Genomic DNA, 22,298 nt, shown 5'->3' with positions numbered 1-22,298 from the left:
GATACCTTAAAGGAAGTGGTAACACCCAGTTGTCAATTTATTTATTTATATGTCACACACTGGGGCAGCTCTGGGCCACATTCACATCTGTATCAGAGGCATCTTTCAGAGATGTGGCAGAACATCCAAAAGAAAATAGTGAAACAATCTGCGATATTTCTGCTGGGAAAATGCCATGGGCATGACATAAGCTCAATGGGGTCCGATCAGCATTGCTTGAGTCTGTCATTGGATGGATCCACTGGGGCAGGGATTCTGTTTCTGCCCCCAAATTATTGGTATTACTGGTTTACAATAATAACAATGCTATCTAAATACCTCTGGTTACTGTTTACCTACTATTTACTTTCTTCAATATTGGCTGTATTAGTACTATTAGACTATGACTACATGGTGACCTACCAAAGATTGTGTTGTTGTGGTGGCTACATCTAGAGAATATAGTCACGCAGAAATCCTTTAGGTTTAGATTTCTGTTCATTGTTGCAGTTGCGACACATTCACTTTCATTACCTACTATGTAGCAGCTTAACACTATAACCTTTGGCCGTGCAACATGTCACTTTGCAAAATTCGCCGTGTAACCCTAGCCTAATGTCAGTGTTGTGATCTTTGACTGCAGCTTAGCTACATAGACTACTGCAGGCATACAAAAGACAAAGAACCCACACCGGTGTGTAGTGTTGTCATAGAGATGGACTGGTGGAGATGCACCGAAAATTGGCACATGGAACTGAGCATGCTCACTGGATACTAATTGATTGGCTGCTGTCCTGAGATAAAAAGGGTCAATTTCTGCTGTGTAGTGAATGCCAGACTGGAGACCGAGAAGCTGCTGTCTGTGGTGCTCAGAGAATGGAAGGGAGGCCTGAACTGCTGGAGGGGAGAGAGAGAAGGATCTTAATGGTTCCAAAGCTGCAGAGGGCAGATCAGGACCAACAAGGAGACAGAGAAAATAGCAGAGAGTAGCACTCCCAACTCTACACAATACTGTGAGAGAAGATTGGGTTGGTAGAAGCTGCGACTCCCACACAGCAAACTGTAAGTGAGGATGACCTCAGCAGAGACTTGAAGTGTGCACAGCAATAGGGGAAAATAGTTATCCAGTAGGCCTGCTGCAGCATACACAGACTGTATTAAGAGGAATGGACTGTGAGAGACGTTCAGTATTGCTCGAGTTACTTGTTCACAGACTAAGATATGTAGCAGGGGGAAAAAGAAAATGACTTTAGTGATTAACTCCCCACAGAAATGGGGTATCGTGTTCTAAAATTGGTATTTCTGTTAGAGTCTATTGATGATAGACACGCACTACTGGTATTGCTCATACACTAATACACTAACATTGATAGTACATTTTGTATACTAAGTCAAAGGTGAGTTTCCAGTTGCTTACTCTTTATTATTAGAGATGAGCGAGCGTACTCGCTAAGGCAAATTACTTGAGCGAGAATTGCAATTTTCGATTACCTGCCCGCTCGTGCCAAAAGATTCAGGGGGCGGCGGGGGAGAGCAGGGGGGGGGGGGAGATCTCTATCCAACCCGGCTCCCTCATACTCACTCCCGCAGCTAACCGCTCACCCCCGCCGGCCCACGAATCTTTTGGCCTGAGCGGGCATGTACTCGAAAATGGTAATACTCGCTCGAGTAATTTGCCTTAGCTAGTATAATGAAAACAAAGGTTTGGTACCGTGTTAGCCAGTAGAGCAAAATGTGATTGTTCCCAGCAAGAGAAGCCATGTAATTTGTAGATATGATACCTTTTAATGGCTAACAAAAATACATGATGTAATAGCGAGCTTGCGAGCCTCTCGGGCTCTTTGCCACCTTAGCGAGTATGCTCACTCATCTCTATTTATTATCCAATTGTTTCCTTTCATTTTTGTGTTCTCAAAAAAATATTGTATACTCCATCTGCTGTATCGTATCTGAGCGCCTGCCATGTGGCCTATAACAGTAGTCTGAAATCCATATTTGCGAAACCTTTAGTCCACCACGCTCATCCAGCCACATGAAAAGTCACATGTACACTTGCCAACAATTTACTTGCAGTCATGAGTATGGGTGATTTTGAAAATTTGACTATAATATTCAAGGGTGGCACTAATGCATAAAAACAATCTTCACAGCACATTACCCATACCACATCTTCTTATCTCTCACTGCTGTCTTCAAAAGGGAGAAGGGTTAAAATGTCACTTTCCACCTCAAAAAGTAAAAAGGTGGCGCTAAATAGTGGTAAGAAGTATCTCAGGCTCTGTCTACATACAGCTTTTTGAGTATGCACTGGCAAAGCTCCTATGTTTGGAAGCTGTCACTCTGCCTCCTGTTGGTGGGAAGAGGACAGTGCAGCCCACCTTTGTGACTCGGAGCTCCATTCCGAATCCAACTTCATGAACCTGGTAACGGAATCTCTTTAACAAGACATACGCTTATAGGTTCAATTGTGCTATGTCTATTTACCCTATTCCAAATGTGTGACATGGTCTTCTCAGTTTTGGCTATGAAGAAAAATCTGGTTAAAACTTTGTACTTGTGTTTATTTTACCATCCAGTCTATCGGAATGTACATATAGTTAATATGAGCTCCTGTAAACTATGAGCTATAGTCCCGTTTGGCAGCTTAAAGCTGTCTGTTAGCCGAGAACCATGGCCAGGAGTACCGTGGGTGAGTAACAGTCTAGATATGGCCATGTGGTGACTTTCAGACTCATGAGTATCTACATTTCAAAGCTATTCAGGAAATTGTTATTATTTCAACTACAGAGACACATCAAGCGCGGAGGAGAAATTCCCTTGGGAGAGAGAAACAGGGAAGTCATTTTAATGGTTCATTTTGTGCTGAACACACTGAAATGCAATTATAGTGGCTGGATTCTTCTAACAGGCCTGCTGTCTGCATTAGAGCCGGGGACAAGAACTGGCAGGAGTACTTATCATTCTTATTACTCTACGAAACATACCACTCACATTGCATTGGAAGGAGACTTACGGCATAAGACCGCTGCTCAAACTTTACTCATGTCAATTATAGTTATAAGGTTGGATCTTGTCTTCAAGAATACGAAGCAAATCACGTCTTCGGTACTTTTCTGCTGTACCCATACCTATAATATGCAAGACAAAGTATAAGGAAAATGCTATACTATTTTCAAATGATAGGAACACAGTCGATTTATTACTGGTATGCCTTTAAGACTTTATGCCTCTTCTGGCCATTAATAGTAAACCCGCCATTACACTTATTCCTATGCTCAGTTTATTTCTGATTTCTCCAGCGGAGTTCTACAGACTACATTTATCCACAGTGTATATTATGCTGCCTGTGTAACTTGTGGCATAGCGCGGCTCCTTATTTTGACACTGAGCAGACTGTGTTACTTGGTCGCTACTCTGTAATTTTCTTGGATAAAATAAGGACATTACTTTGAAATCCTAGCTCCTCCTGCTGCAGGTTGTCATTGAATCAGGTCCCAGGCCACAAATTCTAGCAATTTGCTGCAGCCCAGATTAAAGTCTCACTGTTTTTAAAATGAAGGGTCTGGATGTTTGGTCGTCACACAGAGGCCTAAACAAATGAAGAACTACTGAGCGTCCTCTGTAGTCAAGTTATGCTAAAAGTAAGACACAAGCAAGGAAACTGAGCCCAAAAGTAAACAGGTGCACAAAGAAAGATTTTTTGGAGTTTGCAGTTGCTTTCCACCAGTTACAGAACATGTTCTACTATGAAAGCTCAAAGCCAAAATGCAACTAAGGGCTCTTTTACACGAGCCGATACATTTTTTCAGATTCCTACATCCAGTTCAGTGTTAATGGATGCCTTGATTGAGCGCCGAATGAGAATTTGTTCGCTTCTCATTTGTCATTCAGTCTATGGATGCAGAAAACTGAATGAAGGATCGGAGCATGTAAACAGGCAGTTCTTCATTTATGAACGACTGCCTGTTTACTGCTTATGGAGGTGGGCCGGCTGGAATGGTCCCTCACCCAATCCGCCTCCGTTATTTCAGCGATGCTCGTTCCTGTGTAAAAGCACATGAACAATTATCGCTGGGACGAGCTGTCAGGCTAGAAGACAGTCTTAAAATTCAACAGATTTATTCAGTCAAGCTAACGTAGCGCATTTTAAGACTGTCCAGTCTATGTTTGCACTGTCTAACTTTTAGACAGTATTAGTAAAAATAAGCCCTCATGAGACATGAAAGCTGCACTGTGATTAGTTACTACGGGCAACAAAGACAGTTTCTCTTTTAGGCCACATGCACACGGCTCCCGGACCAGAATCCGACCCTGTGCCCCGGTGGCCACCCTTGTGTACCTATCATTTTTTCTTTTTCTGTGCTGCGAATGTGCCGGCTGTTGCACATGCACAGTACCCCCAGTCACCCACGCCATCGCTAACACGATGATGCGGATCCCACGACCCTTCTGCATTGCTCAATGGAAGCCGTCCGTGCAAGGCCCGCACTAGAATAGAGCATGCTGCGATTTTCTCCCCGCAAGCTGAAAATCGCAATTGATTTTCGCACATAGGCAGGAAAAAGCTATTTTGCATAGCATGCCATGGCAGGTATTTGCTGCGGAATCTGGGTGCGGGCACCGGACTCGCATTGCTCACTGCAAATACGGCCGTGTGCATTGGGCCTTAGACATCTTCATAAATCCGCCACATTGGAGCTTATTTACTATTGAAAATTCAACAGTTTTCTGGTACAAGTTGCACTAGAAAACTGTCAAACACGCTTTGTGCCACATTTCCAATGTATTTTAGACACTCTCAAACAGTTTTTTTGCTGTGTCCAACAAAGAGGCTTTTGTCTATAAAAATAAAGACAAATTGTCATATTGCGCCCCAAATTGTGCCAAACTTTTGAAGCAACTTTTGGCGTAAACTAAGCCAACTAAAAGGTGGTCTAAATGTAGATTAGGCAGTCTTAAAAATTAACAGATTTATCATTAAACAGAGCGACTGTGATAAATGTGGCACATTTTAAGACTGTCTAGCCCATTTTTGCGCTGTCTAAGGCCTCTTTCACACGGGCAACAAATTGCGGCGATATCGCAGCTTTGTCCCCACAATTTTGCAGTGTCAGTGTCTGTAATACAATCACGCGATTTTATCACAAGAAGGTTAAGCCCTACCCTGAAACTAAGCCCCAGCTGCATTCCATTAAAAAAAAAGGGAATACTTACCTAAAAGGCTCGGTCTGGCCAATTCATAAATCTGGCCTGCACAATGCGTAGTCTGTTGATTGATTGAGCAGAGCTAGTTGAACCAATCAGAGCCATCACTTCCTGGAGGCGGGATTTGATCTCCTGTGAGCGAACCAAGACTGCAGGACGCCCGGCGGAGCTAGGGCTTAGTTTTTAGGTAGGGCTTATTTCAGAATGTTAAAGTCGCATTGCACGAAAAGCGCAATTTTGTGTGTTGCGATAAAAATAAAGGCTCCATACGGAAACCTGGGTTACAAAAAGGCGTAAATCACGGCAATATAGAGCATGCCACGATTTTTTCCCTCATCTACTGTAGCATCAGAGAAAACAGCCCTAATGTGAAGGAACCCATTGGAAAGCATGGGCTTCACATAGATGCGTTTTCTCACGCTATTGCATCGCGACAAAATCGCTCGATTTTGTCGCCCGTGTGAAAGTGGCCTAACTTTTAGACTACAGTTGTAAATAAGACTCATTACGTTTATTCAGTGGCAAAATTTACTTTTCATAGGCTGGTCTCACACAACCAGATAGGAATTGCATATTCTGCAATACCTAAAAATTAAGCAAAATTGTCTCTAAGTTACCGCATTACAAAACACAGAACATTTTTATTGACAAAGTTGTATGAGGACTTTTTGCAGGACAAGCTGTAGTTTTTATTGTTATCATTTTAGGCTACAGGTGACTATATAGTAACAATGACGCCCTCTTTGGCTTTGTTTAGTAATATGAATGCCTCTGTGGCTGCACTTAGTAGGATCCCCTGAATGCTCCCATTCAGTAATAGGAACCCCTCAAATCTTCCATGCATGTTTAGGGTGCCTGGCCCTGCTCTCCCACCTGGCCTCAGCACTCACTGTACCCTGAGCAGTGTGCTGGTGGAGGGAGTAGTGAAGAAGCTGCTATGCAAGACACAGTGGCAAGGAGCTTAAGAGCAGCCCAAGTGTGAATGTGTTCAACAGTTTAACCCTTTCCAGCAGGCTGAGTTTCAGGAGTGGGGACCGGTCATCCCTCGAGGGCAGCTGGTGGCACCCCCTTTGTCTAGGTGCTGTGATGCGCTCTGTGCACTTGCACAGGTCCCACACCCCAAGGGCTGATCCTAATCAATATTTAATTCCACCTAGATATGTATTTCTCTGTTGCCACATTTTTCCATGCAGCCAGTAAGCTATGAGATCGAAACTAAAAAGCTTACTCCAGCTTGTAAAAATCTAATAAAAGGATCAGTACAGTCCTTGAGTGCTTTGTAGGATCTCACCATAAATAATGTTGTAGATTTTACATGGATATTCTCATTCATAACATTAAAACTGAGCCCAAGATGATCCCAATCCTTCTTCATTAATGTCAGCAATCACACTTTTTTCGGGAAATGAGTCTTACTCAGTGCTGACAGCTTGGCGCAGAAAGAATATGATTATTGTAATTGACAAATATATCAGTATCATACTGGCCATAGGGGTGTCTTTTTAGAACAAGCTTATCCAAATGCCCTAGTACGATCATGTCTAATGGGGGCTCAATGGACCATCTATTACATGGTTACTCAATGACTTTGAAGAAACAGCTTCCAGGTTTCAGCAGCCTGACCCTTGTGATCAGGGGAGCTGCCCTGGGAAACAGATGTGCTAGGACAATCCCTTTAATATTTGCCTGCCAAATGGAACATTAATATTCAATAAGGTAAAGGATACAGGATTAGATTAGAGATGGGCGAGCACACAAATGCTCGGGTCCGCGTTATTCGAGTCGAGCTTTTCGTAAAATTCGAGAGCTCTACTCGAGTAACAAACCCCATTGACTACAATGGGAGACTCAAGCATTTTAGTATGTGGGACGCCGGGTCCCGAGCTTTTTTTTTTTTTTCCAGGTTCGTCTCTCTCTCTCACACAAAAAATTTGTCAATGACGTGCGCTGCGTCGCGGTGGGGAGGGGCCAAAACAGGCACGTCACAGCGGGGAGGAGCCAAAAACTGGGGCGGGGTCGAACACGGCTTGATTCTCGTTCGAGTAACGAGCACCATCGAATATGCTAATACTCAAAGGAGCATCAAGTTCGGCAGCGTATATTCGCTCAACTCTAGATTAGATCTATGCTGCTAGGATGGTCTGTTCCAGTTTATTAGTGAATAATGTTTTCAGACAGAATATTTTTAGCTTTATAGTCTCTGCGGCTACTAAAATAGGTGAAAAACTTTGCAATAACTTCATCAAATAGAAACACAATGGAAATTCTATAAGACTATATATGATGATGTCCCCTTCCAAATAAGACGGACTGCTCTGTGGATACAGCCTGACAAGATCTTAAACAATTTAGGAAAGCTGAGTTCTGGCTCCATGGTGAAATATTGTATATGTTGGCGGATCCAAGGTATTTTATAACATAGTTACATGCAAACATTTAATGCTCCTACAATCTGTCATAAGACCAAGCTCTGGCCAGGACTCTTTACCTGATTTTATAGTATATTTTTATTATAACTGTGTTCGGTGGGATTTTATAGCTTTTTAAGAAGTAAATCACAGACGTAGAAAAAACAATTTAAAAGATCACAAGAGATCTTTTCCTCTGAAGGCTTTTGCGCCTAAATTATTCTACATATACCATTTCCTCTCTCTTATTTTCCCAAGACCAAACTCCCCTTTTTATCTGATGTTCTGCCTCTTATCTATAGTAAGGAGGATGCTATGAAGTTCTCCAGGGAAAGTAACAGGATGGAAAACTGTCCTGGCGATGCCTATCAGTAGTATTGCTGTGCTATTAAAATTTCCTGTAACCCTGCAGTATCAGGTAATAAAATTATTGTGCTAAGTCCAAAGATCATTCTGAAATATAGTCCATTCTGTTTTTTGTGCTTTTCAATCTACGTGTTGTGTTTAAGTAATTAGTATGCTAGTGATAAACCTTTCAAGAGTAATACAGGAGTGTCTATACAGTTAAAATAAGCTGTCTTAAGAAAATCGAGAATGTAAACTGAAGAATGACGACAGGCTCTTTGTATGTCAACGCTGTTTATTTGACACCTGGCTTTTACAAATTGTACTCATTGTATTTCACTGACAGACTAAATAAAAACTTTTTGAACCATAAAATATAGTCTACACTATTCCATTTTCTTTTAAATTACATTAGTGTGATAATCAGCCACTTGTCCTCCTCCGTCTTCTAGGACCGGGTGTGGCGCTCTCGGAGTCCCTTTGGCGCGCGACGGGGGAAGGGGGGGGCGGGCGCCGCGTCAATGACGTTATCGTGTCGGGGGACGCGAGGAGAGGGTGGGGTTTGTATGGAGGCGCCAAATTTGAAAAAGGAGCCTGAGAGCAGATCTACAGGACAGGTAAGCCATTGCTTTTATGCTGGCTTGTATTGCTCCAAAGTGTCTGCAGCACTGGTTGTCAATGAGTACTCCAGCACTGGACATCGCTGAATCTTCAGTTACAGCGGGGGCCGTAAGTAGCCAGTGGGGCAAAAAAAGTTTAATGCAAAAATCCAATGCATAATGTTTGGAATACTGCATCCTTGTCTGCCAGGGGGATAAAAAAAAAGATGCCCCTCCCAGAACGAAAGCTAAAAAATGCGCAGAGTGCGGATTGAGACTGCCAGCTACGTATGAGAAGCCTCTATGCAAGGCATGCGTAGTCCAGGCTACTTAAAGAGGAATCAGGGGGATTCCTAGAAGATGTTAGGAAGCTGGTCAAGGAGGAAGGGTGGTCAGCTCTGACATTGCAATTGGCGCCACCAGCGGGGGCATCCAGGGCTAAGTGCCAGAAAAAGTCATATAGCCCGGAAGAATATTCAGACTCCAAAAAAAGCTAAATCGGGACAGAGCTGGAAGAACCAGCCCCCAAAGAGTCCTCAGATGAAGAGGAGTACAAGAAATATCTATTTCATCAGGAGGACTTAGCGGAGCTCATTAAATCGGTCAGGGTCACCCTCAAAATGGAGGAACCCAGAGAGCCGCGTACAATCCAGGACGAGATTTTCGGGGATTAGGGGAAAGACGCAGACATACCTTCCCAGTCCATAGTAACATTTCCAAGCTGATCCAGAAGGAATGGAAAAAACCCGACGCGGGATCCTTCTCCTCCAGGGGGGTTAAAAGGCGATACCCATTCGAGGAAGAGGTGTGCGCAAGCTGGGAAGAGATACCCAGAGTGGATGTCCCGGTGGCCAAAGTGGCGAAAAGGACAACCCTGCCCTTTGAGGACGTCACGCAACTAAGAGATCTAATGGATCGGAAGGCCGAAGGCCTCCTGAGACGATCTTGGGAAGCAGCAGCCAGTACCCTCAGACGGGGGGTCGCAGCCACATAAGTGGCCAGGACCCTAGGACTATGGCTGGAGCAGCTGGCGCTCCACATAACTAACAAGACACCAAGGAAGCAAATTATAAATTCTCTCCCTATTCTAAAAATGGCCACAAATTTTCTGGCAGATGCATCGGCGGAGACGGTAAAGCTCTCAGCAAAGGCGACAGCCCTGTCCAATTCAGCCAGAAGAGTTTTATGGCTAAAATCCTGGTCGGGCGATTTAACATCAAAAAACAAATTGTGCTCGCTTCCATTCTATGGCCAGTTTCTCTTTGGCCCAGATCTCGACAAAATCCTCAAGAAGGCATCTGACAGGAAGAAGGGATTCCCAGAGGGAAAACAACAGAAAGGAAAAACCTTTTTTCGGGCTCCAGCGCAGCAGTCCCAGTCATATAGGGGCAAGGGCAAGACAGGCCGCTGGAGTTACCCCAAGGGGGGTAGAGGGAGGAATTTCCTCTTCAACCCCCACCAGGAGGACCCAACAAAACAAAAACCCTGACGCCATCCCAGTGGGGGCGAGGCTGGGGAACTTCGCGGATCGATGAGTCTCAATCTGCGAGGGCTCATGGATCCCGGAGATCCTACAGCAGGGACACCAAATAGAACTGGTGCCCTCCCTAAAAGGAAATACGTTACCACAGGAGGCTTAGCACAACAACTATACCTACTCCAGCAGAGCGTTTGGGACTTGCTACATTCAAACGCAGTATCCTTTGTACCCCCGAACAAAGAGACTCAGGGTCATTACTCCAGACTCTTCCTGATAAGGAAACCATGCGGAAAGTCACGCATGATAATCAACTTAAAGCCCCTGAACACCTTTATCAGGTATCGGAAGTTCAAGATGAAGTCAATCTGCTCAACAGTGAAGCTGATACCAAGGGGAGCCTATATGGCGTCTATAGATTTAAAGGCCGTGTACTTTCATGTGCCAATCCACAGGGATTCTCAGAACTACCTGAGGTTCGCACTAGACATGGGCAGAAGAACAAGTCATCTTCAGTTCAGATGCCTTCCCTTTGGGATTTTCTCAGCGCCCTGAATTTTTACAAAAATTATGGCAGAGGTGGCAGCCTACCTAAGGCAAAGATCAATCCTAATAACACCTTATCTGGACGACATTCTGATCGTAGCAGGGTCCAGTTCTCGATCTGCTCCAGTTCCTAGGTTGGATAATAAACTGGGAGAAATCGAGCTTAGATCCCAGCAGAAGGAAGGTATTCTTGGGCATAATGCTCGACTCGGAGGCTCAATGCTTCTTTCTTCCCGAGATAATAATACAGAAGATCCTTCAACTAGTCAGGGCCTTTCTACGTAGATGGTCATGTACAGTCCGGGAGGCCATGTCGCTCCTAGGGAGCCTGAGATCCTGCATCCCTGGGGTAACATGGGCCCAAGCGCACACCAGACTCCTGCAGATCGCAATCCTTTCAGTCTGGGAAAGAAGACAGTCCTCCTAAGAACAAAGATGCGCATCAAGAACTCAGTGAAGATATCCCAGCGCTGGTGGACGTCCCCAGTGAACCTGCGAAGGGAAGTCCACTGGATACAGAACCCAGCCACACACATCACGACAGACGCAAGTGCCTGGGGGTGGGGGGCGCACGTGGGAGACCAACCTCTACAAGGTCCCTGGCCACAGGAGATAAGAGGTCAATCATCAAATTACAGAGAACTCCAGGCGGTTTGGAAGGCCCTCCAATGGCTGGGGGACTCAGTAAGCAATCAACACATGAAGATCCTGTCGAACAACACCACGGCAGTTGCCCACATTCGGCGCCAAGAAGACGTTAAGACCCAGGAGAGTGGTCTCTATCTCAGGAGGCGATCAGAATGCTAACGGACAGGTGGGGACACCCACAACTAGATCTATTTGCAACCAAAGAGAACGCCAAGGTGAAGAACTTCTTCTCCCTCAGACCAGGGGACCAGCCAACAGCGGTAGACGCCCTGAGTCAGAATTGGGGAAGAAAGCTGGTGTATGCCTTTCCTCCAGTACCATTGATTCCAAGAGTGTTGCAGTACTTCATATCACAGAGATGCATGTTGATTCTAGTGGCCCCCTTCTGGCCGAGGAGGAGCTGGTTCGGTCTTCTAAGAACATTAAGCATCCAGGACCCAGTCATCTTCCCTGCCCAGGCAGATCTACTGACGCAGGGGCCTCTAAGCTACCCGAATGTATATACAATCTCCACCTAACAGCATGGATCTTGAAGAACCCACACTGAGAGGAAGAGGGTTCTCCGAGAAAGTGATCGGGACCCTAATGTCAAGTAGGAAGAAAACAACCAACCTTATTTATCAAAAGTTCTGGAAGAAGTTTATCTCATGTAGGCAGGGAAGAGAATAACGGGGCTCCCTTCAGAACATCCCCTTAATCCTGGAGTTCTTGCAGGAGGGTCTGGATATGGGCCTCTTCCCAAGCACCTTAAGAGTTCAGGTCGCAGCCCTTAGTGCTCTATTCGACACCAAGTTATAAGAGGGCAGGTGGATTAGCAGATTCCTGACAGCAGCAGATAGGTTACGACCAAGGCCCACAAATATATTTCTGGACTGGAATCTAAATTGGGTCCTGAAAGCTATATCAGCAGAACCCTTCGAACCGATCGAAGCGCTTTCAATAAGAATGCTCACGATTAGAGATGAGCGAGTATACTCGCTAAGGCACTACTCGCTCGAGTAATGTGCCTTAGCCGAGTATCTCCCCGCTCGTCCCCCAAAGATTCAGGGGCCGCCGTGGCTGACAGGTGAGTTGCGGTGGGAAGCAGGGGAGAGAGAGATCTCCCCTCCGTTCCTCCCCGCTCTCCCCCGACGCTCCCCGCCCCCTGCCGGCCCCCGAATCTTTAGGGACGAGCGGGGAGATACTCGGCTAAGGCACATTACTCGAGCGAGTAGTGCCTTAGCGAGTATACTCGCTCATCTCTACTCACAATCAAAACAGTTTTCCTGGTGGCCATTTCCTCAGCAAGACAGGTTAGTGAACTACAGGCCCTATCTATCCGCCACCCGTTCCTTAAAATCCCCGACACAAAGTTAGTGTTCAAAACAGACCCAGCCTTTATGCCAAAGGTGGTGTCACCCTTCCATAGAGCTCAGGATGTGGTGATCCCCTCATTCTTCGATAAACCTAAAGATGAGGGGGAAAAAAACCTAAATTGTTTGGATGTCAGGAGAGCAGTCCTGAGTTACATTAACATAACAAGTCACTGGAGACGAGACGACAATTTGTTCATCCAGTTCTTTGGCCCAAATAAAGGGAACAAAGTGGCAAAAAGCTTCATAGCCAGGTGGATTCGCCTGGCCATTGCAGAATCCTACAGGGCCCTGGGAAAAAGAAGTCCCCTCGGTTCTTAAAGCCCACTCCACAAGGGCAGTAGCGTCTTCATGCGCCAGGCATAGTTCAGCTTCTGTTGAGCAGATATGTAAGGCCGCAGTTTGGAAGAAGCCGCCCACTTTTGTTAAGCATTTTAGGTTAAAGGTGCAGCAGGACGAGGACATGGCCTTTGACCGCAAGGTCCTCTCGGCGGCAATCCCACCCTAGATAATTTTTTAGTTGGTATGTCTCAGGTGGTGCTGTCGTGGAGACAACTGGGGAAATAGGTGACAGCACCCGTACATCCCCCCCCAAGAAAAAAAAAAGTGGATATATATATTTAAAGAAGTACTAGGGAAAATTTACGAAATTTAGGAAAAGTATAGGTTAAAATACCAGTTAGGTAAAGATTTAAGTTAAGCTCCTATCCCCGGCAATTCGTTAGAAACCACTGAGGAAGGTGGAAGAGGGGGGAGCTTTTAACCTCTCGGTGTGTTCCTGTCCAACCAGGAGGAGGCAATCTCAGGTGGTGCTGTCTTGGAGACTCCTGGAAACCCGATTATCGGGTAGGTATAATCACCTATTTCCCTAAAATGAGAAAAACTGGCTTCTACTTAAACCTGCCTTCACATGGGCACTAAAATCACGTGAACTAGTGCGTTTTGAGACACACAAACATGAACCCCATTCTTTTGAATGGGGTCATACACATGAACGATGTTTTCCTGCATTGCACTGCGATGGGATGCTATGCAGAAAACAAATCGCGGCATATTTTATATCGAGTTTCACGGCTTGTTCTATTATGCACAATACAGGCCATAGAAATGTAAGGGCCTGCGTAAAAACACAGTAAATACCCACTGAATTGCATAATGCATTGTGCAGCTGTGCGTGCATTTGCGCACCTCCTATAGACTTCTTTCGTATGCAAATTTGCACAAAGTAAAGCACGTCCTATTTTTTGCACACGCAATAAATACGCACACAAAAAGAAAAAAGCGTACAAATGCATTGTTATCAATGAGCCGTATCCCCTGCATATTGCAAATACGCCCATGTAAAGGAGCCCTTCTAGGCATTTTCAGTTGCGTAAATAAGTAGTGGATTTATGCGCCCGGGTACACATAGGTCCGTGTGATTGAGCCCGAAGGCTATGTAATATATTTAAGAGCTAGGTGCTATGTAGGGAAAACTTCACACAGGACACCAGACACACTAACATACTGTATGACTTGCTTAAGGAGAAATGCTGCATATGCACTTTTCCCTAGACTGAGTAGAATGAGCCAGCTACATATTTTCCATGGAAAGCCTGATTTCAGCTGTAGAATAGCTGCCACAAAATGACATGGAAAGACGGGTTGGAAGTTATTCGGCAGTAGTTCTACAGGTCAAATGAAACTTCATTGCTGTTTGAATATTCAGTGTACTTATCTTAACATTGATTGATAGTTTGGCTGTACATGTACTGCTTTACCATAAGTGCCAACTTTACTAACTTAAAAAGTAAGGAACGGGGCAACAGAAACCAGATGGAAAATAACTAATGTGTGAACAGAGCTTGAAAACTTTCTTGTAATGTGGCTTTAATTCTAGGTGTATGGGAATACTTGAAATTATGCTAAACCGGTACTGGTGTGTTATGTCTCCACCGGATGTATGGGTGGAGACATGGGTTGGCCGCTGTCAGTTACAGAGAACTCCCAGCCCAAGCCCCCTCAGCTGTCGTGGTTCCTTCAGTCTCAGTGAGCCGGCAGAGGGAAGATAGGGTGAGCGGCGAGATGCAGGGTGAGACCGTTGATTGCGCTAGCGGCAGTACAGAAGGTGGGGTGAGTGGTGCAATGCAGGGTGAGAGCGGTCTTTGCGCCAGGGGCACAGCGAGGACACTGACAGCGCCGCCAGGGGCACATGGCTGGTGAGCACGATGTTTGACAAGGCAGCATGCAGGGTGACAGCAGGGAGGAGAGTGGCACCAGGGGTATATGGACAGACACACCGCTGTTTCCCAGCGCCGGCATTGACTGTGACAGCAGGGAGGAGAGTGACAGCTACCCCGGTAGCAAAGGGAATGGGAGCAGAGAAGAGGTATGAGCATGGCGGTGCCACGCCAGCGCAGATGGGACTCCGGCAGGGATGTGGGTATGAGCGCCACACCAGTGGAGGCACAAGTGAGCAGCCAGGGCCATTTCAGGAAGATGCAGGAGGCGAGGGGGGCGTGCCCTGGAAGTTTCCTGTCAGTGACACACCAGCCAACCATTGTGCCCTGGATGTTCCCTGTCAGTGACACACCGGCCAACCCGCGTGGCCTGGGAGTTCCCTGTCACTAACAGCAGCCAACCCATGTCTCCAGCCATACACCTGGTGGAAACATAATGCACCAGTACCTGCTAAACCTCCATACAGATAGTAAGGGAATTCAAAAGACCATCACTTGGTGGTGGTGCTTGCAAGTTGTCTAATGGTAGTCTTAAAAAACCCACTGAGCTCTCTTGTAGCTGTTTTTTCAGGGTTTAACTGGGTTAAAAAAAAATCTACATCTACTGTCTAGTGCTCTGCACTTACTTGCAGTGCACTGCCACATCATCTGTTTAGTAGTTAATTCTAAAATATGTCTTAAGAAACAAAAAGTTTTCATTGCATATTTCTATATTCATTCGATGTAAAATGATACCAACATGTTGCTCTGTCTCTCCTCTGTGCTCTCTTGTTGCATATAATAAAATTATATAAACCAGTCACTGTATTCAATTACTAGCCAAGGCTGTGCATTGTCAAAGTTTATTTCTATGCATTATATAAAATATCAGATATCAACCAAGAGACCCGACAGTAAAAAGATAATGAAAAGTGCATGGTTTACAGAAGTAATTCATTTAAAGAAATCCTAAACTGGGGTAAATATGCTCAGTCCAAATAGAATAGGAGTTCACTTTCCCCCTTCATAGCAACAGGGTTAAATATCTCCTCGTCTGGATCCAGAAGGATGCACAGAAAAGGCAGGAGGGATTTTTATTTTTTAAGGGCTGAGCCTAAATCCCTCCCCCCTTTTCTTTCCCTTAATGAAAACAGTCTGCATTAGAAGGAGTTGGGAGACTGGCTATCATAGCAGCAGAGCCTGCAGGAAATTACAACACGGGGACACAGAGTAAGTTATCAAGCTCTCTCTTCTCTGACTTCAAGACTGTAACAAGTCATCTGACCATAGGGGAAGGGATATGTCTGTATAGATTTAACAGTATACTTCTTAAGTACATGGCCAAAGTTGGCATGTGCCTTCCAGGCATTTTTATTTTAATTCTCTGGAATTCTAAATGCTGGGACTCATTATATGCTGTATTGCCCGAAAGTCTTTTAAACACAAAGTTTGCCTATGTAGTTATGTGGAAACCATTTATTTCTCCTCTATAGCAGCCAAAACAATTATTTTGGTTGTATCCTATGTTTACTTACTTTTTTTCTTACTGTATTTGTCGACTGGAGAGACTGTACTTTGTGTCTTGGGCTCTGTTCATATTACTGCTATGGCTAACGCTGTTAACAAAGCCATGACTAGTAAGATGAGTCCTGATGGATCCCAATGACTTACAATGGTGGCCATTCGATTTCCACTGGTGACTAGGCTATTCTTTCCTTTTAAGAACAAGAAAACTGCAACAAAGCAAGAAAAAACAAAGCCTTAGCTTTTCTTGACGGTCATCAATATTGAATAACTGATATAATATAGAATGAATTCGTAAGTTGCAAATTAAAATGTATGTATTGGAACAGTATAGTTATTTCTCTGGGTGGAAAATATTTATATGTCATATATTAGGCAAATAGGATGACCTTAATCGATTAATGTACTTTTATTTCAACTTTACTATGTTATAGTATCAAAAGAAAAAAAAATTCCTAAAAGCTTAACTCCATCAACTTGTCCTTTTTTGTTTTGCAAAGTGAGGTGGAGGTCGGTTGGAGTATTTACATTATGATACATTGTGATCAATCATTCGTAAAAAGTTACGAAATCTGTTGATTCCTTAGCACTGTGAATGGAAAACAAAAATGGACTTGTATACTCTGCTTGGTTCCTAAAAAATGCTACACTAAAATGTTAAGACACAACTTCCATATACTGCTTCTTTCTCCAGATGTGGAATATTTCCTACTTAACCCTTAAGCCTGGGGTCTGGAGTCTCTAGGGACAATACTTTACAACAAAAGGGCAGACGGAGCCCAGATGTGGTAGGCACAGAACACTGGAAAGGGGGCAGGGCTACAGTTTCTGAGTTTGCTCCTCGACTGAAATGTATTTCAGCTGAAACCCAGATGATTTGTAAACTTATCCGACAGGCACTTTGTTAATTTTATGGTCCATTCCTTTGTTATTAGGTCAGCCAGCCCTTCTCCTGCTTACTATAGGACTACAGTATTGTCAAAGAGTTAAAAACTGTAAAAGTTATTTCCGTCACAGCAAATTATTATCTATGCAAGTTGCCGATCAGTGATGGTCTGACTGCTGGGACCCCCACTGATGCTGAGATTTCAGCCCTGGTGCACACGAATTGTGAGCAGTAGGGGCTGCACATGCATGCCTCTACTCCATTCACTTCAATTAGACTGCTGAGTTGCACTCCCATTGAAGTGAATGGAGCTGAGGCCTCCACAGTTTACACTTAAGGATGCGCCAGGGGTGAAATCTCAGGAAGTTGTTGTATACGTGTTGACTTCAGTCTAACTTACAAGTATTTTATTAGATATGTTGAATTACTGCTATTTTTATGCAATGAAAGCTTTTATCTTTGCTATCACTTCAAGTTATTAACAGTCAACAATCTTCTTCTTAACAGAGACTGAACCACAGAATAACCATGGGATTCCTTATAACCTTATGTATTGTCCTTGCTGTTACCTATCCCATGACTTTGGCTCGATATACTACAGAGTCTGAATATGGAAGTGGAGAAGGGGAAAGCACAACTTTAGTGTCTCCTACCAATAGCCTTGACTTTGTTGAACTTACAACCGAAAACACTGTAAAAAATGGAAATGGCACAACTACCAATTTCATGGATAATGTAACTCAGTTTTTAAAAGAGTACATGTTGCTCATTATCGTGGTGGGTTCTTTGGTCATCTTGCTGATATTTATAATGTGTGCAGCAGTGATTATGAGTCATAGACACAAAGCATCTGCCTATTACCCTTCTTCATTCTCTCATAAAGAGTATGTCAACCACGATGACAAGAATGGAGGTGTAAGGTCCTTTAATGAGATTCCTGAAAAAGCACACAATTCTAATACTGAAGAGGTTGTAGACTCAACCAAACAGCTACAAGCTGATATCATTAATGCCGCACAGAACCTTAAATCCCCAACCAAAGGTGCCAGCATTAAAGAAGACGAAAAAGTCCCAGAGGAACCCAAAGAAACCACTGAGACATCCAAGAAAGAAAACACAGAAGAGGGCACTAGTGACAAATGTGAAGAAAATGTCAAAACCCAAGAAGAATCTGCAAATGAGAAAGTGGAGGAAGCTGCAACGGATCATCCTGAGGAAACTAAAGCAGCGGGTGAATCTGTAGAGGCCCCAACCAAAGAAAATGTTCCAACAATTAAAGAAGACGCTGGAACTGTGGAAGAGACAAATCCTGTCACCTCTGGCTGTGGAACAGAAAACACAAGTCCTTGTGAAAGTAAAGAATCTGAGCCAACCCCAGAAACATGTGGGGTCTAAAATAAATATTAGTAGGAAGAGACATGCAGATTAAACCTATTTTAAGGAATTTGTTATTAATTTGCAGATGGTTCGTTAGGTAACTCAGAAGGCAGGTATCATATCCACAGGCAATGAATAGATTGAGAAGGGAACTGTAGCACTTAACTGTACAAAACAGCCATGAACTTTTGTTCTTCTTTCTGGTATGTTCCAGAAAAAGTAAAAAATCAAAGATTGCTTTAATTCTTATAGATAATAATTGTTTTATGTACAGCAATGACTGTAGATAGGAGAGAAAGTAGTAGTGTTCATCTAAGTTAACTTTGTTTCTCGCTGTAATTCCGATGCATACTCAATTACATTACGCAAGGATAAAAAAAAAAGTATCTTTTTTTAGCAGAATTTCTTTTGGCTTTACACCTGCATAAGCACCTTCTGTACGGCTGAACAGATCTGGACCGCCCCTTCCTTTATTCTATTTCAATGTTCAAAAGTTTACAACTCACTTGATCTAAAAATTCATATTCAAAGACTGCAAAACAGATGGGCAAGTGGGAAATACTGCTTGAAGTGTAAGATATTGTAGTTAATTTGTTCTTCTTTCCATTCTTCTGATCTATTTAATTGGATTTAAAGGGAACCTGCCAGTAGGTTCATGTTACCCTGAGCAAAGGCAGCATGAAATTCTCACAAACTTTCACATGACTATGTAGGACTCGGAAACACTGCGGCACTTTAGAGAAAACAGCATTGTAAAACGCCCTGGGCACAGGGAGAAGACGTATTCTCTCTGGCGTTTCCTTGCCCGGCTTAACACCGTTGACTAGTCTATCTCTATTTTTGTATAAAACGAGAGATCTGTCAATTAAGCTGAAGCTTGGACAGCATGAAACTGCTGATAGGTTCCGTTTAAGCTTAAGTTTTCAAACTAATTTTCAGGGCCAGTACCAGGTAAACCTGGGCATTGCCTGCCTTGGGGAGTCTATGGCTATTTAGATAAAACATGCCAGCCAAGGCAAGAGCGGGTGAGACATGAGGCCCTCCGATACACTGAAATTCGGGACTTATGACATCACCACGCAAGATAACCACTATGATTATAGTGTGGTGGGATAAAAGGGCCAACAAGCCTTATGTTAAAAGCCAGTAAGTTACAACATTGCCTTCTTAGAAGAGAAGCTGCTTACCCGTCATTACTTTTATCACAGACCCACATCACAAGTGGTTTATTCTTTTAATGATATAGGAGTAGTTGGATTCAAACACTGTTTTAGACCCTGTGGCCAGCTATGGACAGTGGTATATAGGACTCATATATCCCAAGCCATTTATTCTAACTTGTATACATTGCTTGAGGTTCGCTAGACCTCATCATAACACCCCCTAGTTTGTTTTATTTTAAGGAGGCAATGGTGTTCTTTACCATATGAAGTGCAAAGATAAGTGTACACTTGTGAAATGTTGATTTGCACAACAAAGACATTCTCCGCACGGCTTTATTCTCTTGTGTCCTCCTTAATAGTTTCCAAAAGCCGACAAAATGATCTTTTAAACCAGCTGGCCATCCTAAATGTATGTGCATATGACGATAATGTAAAGATGGACCATGGTTTAGATGTATTCATATGGCTGTATACGAGTCGTGCCCGAGAAACGAAACTCAGGTGCAAGCTGTATCGGACAATACACGGACAGTTGTCGGTGTGCTATCCTATATTCTCGGCCATGAAAACAGATGAGAAAAGGATGATCACCGGTTCGTCTGAAAATTCTGCTACGTATATAGGCCACATATACAGACAGTCCATGGCCTGAAACTATGGCCGTCCAAATGGGCCTTAGGTGAAGTGGAATCTTTATGTTTGTTCTTTAACAATGGACATCATATTAACAATACATATTTAAACCTTTGGCAGGGAGTAGGAAATGGCAGTTATATAGCTGGATTTAGTCATCTATAGAGGCTATGAGTATACTTCCCTCTGTATCTAAAACTAAATATAATATATACATGTATATTTTTTCATATACTTTTCTACAGTTGGTAATGTATTTATATAAAACCTTTTTCTTTTCATTGTGTGCCATTCATGTTCAGCTTTTTTAAAGTAATGCTCCTGCAGCCACATTCCCTTCTGTCTGTCCTTTTACTTGGAGGCAGCTCCGTACATTGTGGAGTGGCCTGGGTTGGTACTGCAGACAGACGAATGGAAGAAAAAAAAATGAATGCAGGATTAGGACTATAGAGGGTTTGTTTCTTGTCTGTTACCTTGGAGAAGCATTGTCTGCATAGGAGCTGTAAAAATAAAACAATACATTGTAATTAAGACCTATTGCAAAATCACTTTATTTCTCATTTTAAAGCCATTGGTTGTGAAGGTATACATAATCTTTAAAAAAAAAAAGTAATACTCTACAATTTTAATATACATATACCTGTAAACACTATGTTGTTGAACTTGAGTTATTGGTAAGTCGGCAATGTTAATACAACACGTCTGGTCAGAGAGGATATTCTTTTACTTGCTACTTATTCTATTCCCTAATTTAGCACACTTGCTACAGGATTATGCTTTCCAATTGTCATCCTGACTATACCTCAAAATAAAGTTCTGTAATGCGGTTTCACTTATTTTTGTGGTATTATTAGACAGTGGAAAGAGAATTCAAAGGGCCTCATAGCAAAACGCCCCCCTCTGATCTTGCTGACAGTAAACTGAACTACGGCAGCGCATCAGCTGTTTGCCTGGCTACTGTTCGGAGCCATTGTGCTGCCATAAACCTAGAGCTCCATACAATGTGTAGCGGCCCAGAATTCATTCAGTTGAGAATTGTGTTTCTTGAAGCTAGCGGAGGTCAGGTGATACATTCTACTAGTAAATATATAAATGGGCTATTCACATTGGCCAAGGCCTTTTTGGAATTACTGAAATTCCAGATGACTTGCTACTGTGTGAATAATCCTCCATTACCTGTATCATGGCAGACAGTGAGGCCCTTCACCAATTCATCAGCTGTAGGGTGGCTACTAAAGGCTCTGTTTGGCTGAGATAGCTATTAGAGACCATTTTTACAGAACAGGTATCATTCAAAAAAATCATTTGAAGGATAATCCTTCAGTGTAAACACAGCCGACGATTGAACGACAAACAAGGATTCGTTTGCTTCTCATTTGCCGTTCATTTTATGCAGCATAAAACCCATTGTTCGCTCCTTTACACATGGTGGCATGTAAACAGCGATCGGTCAGTCACATCCAGTGGTACAGTGAATATGAACGACTGAATAACTTATGAGCGAATGGTTTATCTGCCAGTGTGAACAGGTGACACAAGGCCACGATTGAACTCTATCATTCGCTTGTGCAAACCATAAAGCGCTCTGTGCAAAAGGAGCCTTCAAGAAGCTGCCAGGTTCCAATCCTCCTTGCTCCTGGCAAAGCTGATGTCATTCTTCCTGCTTCCATCTCTATGCAGCTCTCTGATCTCCTTGCCTCTTTCCTCCTAAGAAATGACACTGTTCCTCCAAGTCACAATAGTGGGATCAATCCACACCGAGATGGCTCTTTAGGTGAGACACCGGTCATCTCTCTAAGAGTATAAGTGGCCACCCATCACTCTAGCTTGACTGTGATGCCAGTTAGTGTTGAGCACGAAGGCTTTACTTTAGGCAATTACTAGCTAGGAGTTGGGAGTCCTGCAACTTGCTGTGAAGGTGTGGGGTGGTAGGTTAGTAGTTGCAACTATCCTCTTGC

The 22,298-nt window shown here is 43.6% G+C and overlaps 1 protein-coding gene across 1 annotated transcript; it reads left to right on the top strand.

The window, feature by feature from the left end:
• The first annotated feature begins 15,904 nt into the window (after window positions 1–15,904).
• Window positions 15,905–20,873, top strand: TMEM119 (transmembrane protein 119). Its single transcript, XM_066603840.1, has 2 exons — window positions 15,905–15,987; window positions 17,675–20,873. The coding sequence occupies exon 2, from the start codon at window positions 17,696–17,698 to the stop codon at window positions 18,560–18,562; it is 867 nt and encodes a 288-aa protein (XP_066459937.1). The 5' UTR covers window positions 15,905–15,987; window positions 17,675–17,695; the 3' UTR covers window positions 18,563–20,873.
• The last annotated feature ends 1,425 nt before the right edge of the window (window positions 20,874–22,298 follow it).

Source organism: Eleutherodactylus coqui, chromosome 5 (genome assembly GCF_035609145.1).
Source record: "Eleutherodactylus coqui strain aEleCoq1 chromosome 5, aEleCoq1.hap1, whole genome shotgun sequence".
NCBI lineage: Eukaryota > Metazoa > Chordata > Amphibia > Anura > Eleutherodactylidae > Eleutherodactylus > Eleutherodactylus coqui.
The sequence above is the reverse complement of the archived record's forward strand: the minus strand, read 5'-3'. Positions and strand labels throughout refer to the sequence as shown.

Coding starts and splice junctions, on each gene's coding strand:
- TMEM119 (XM_066603840.1), top strand. CDS start 17,696: ATGGGATTCCTTATAACCTTATGTATTGTCCTTGCTGTTACCTATCCC.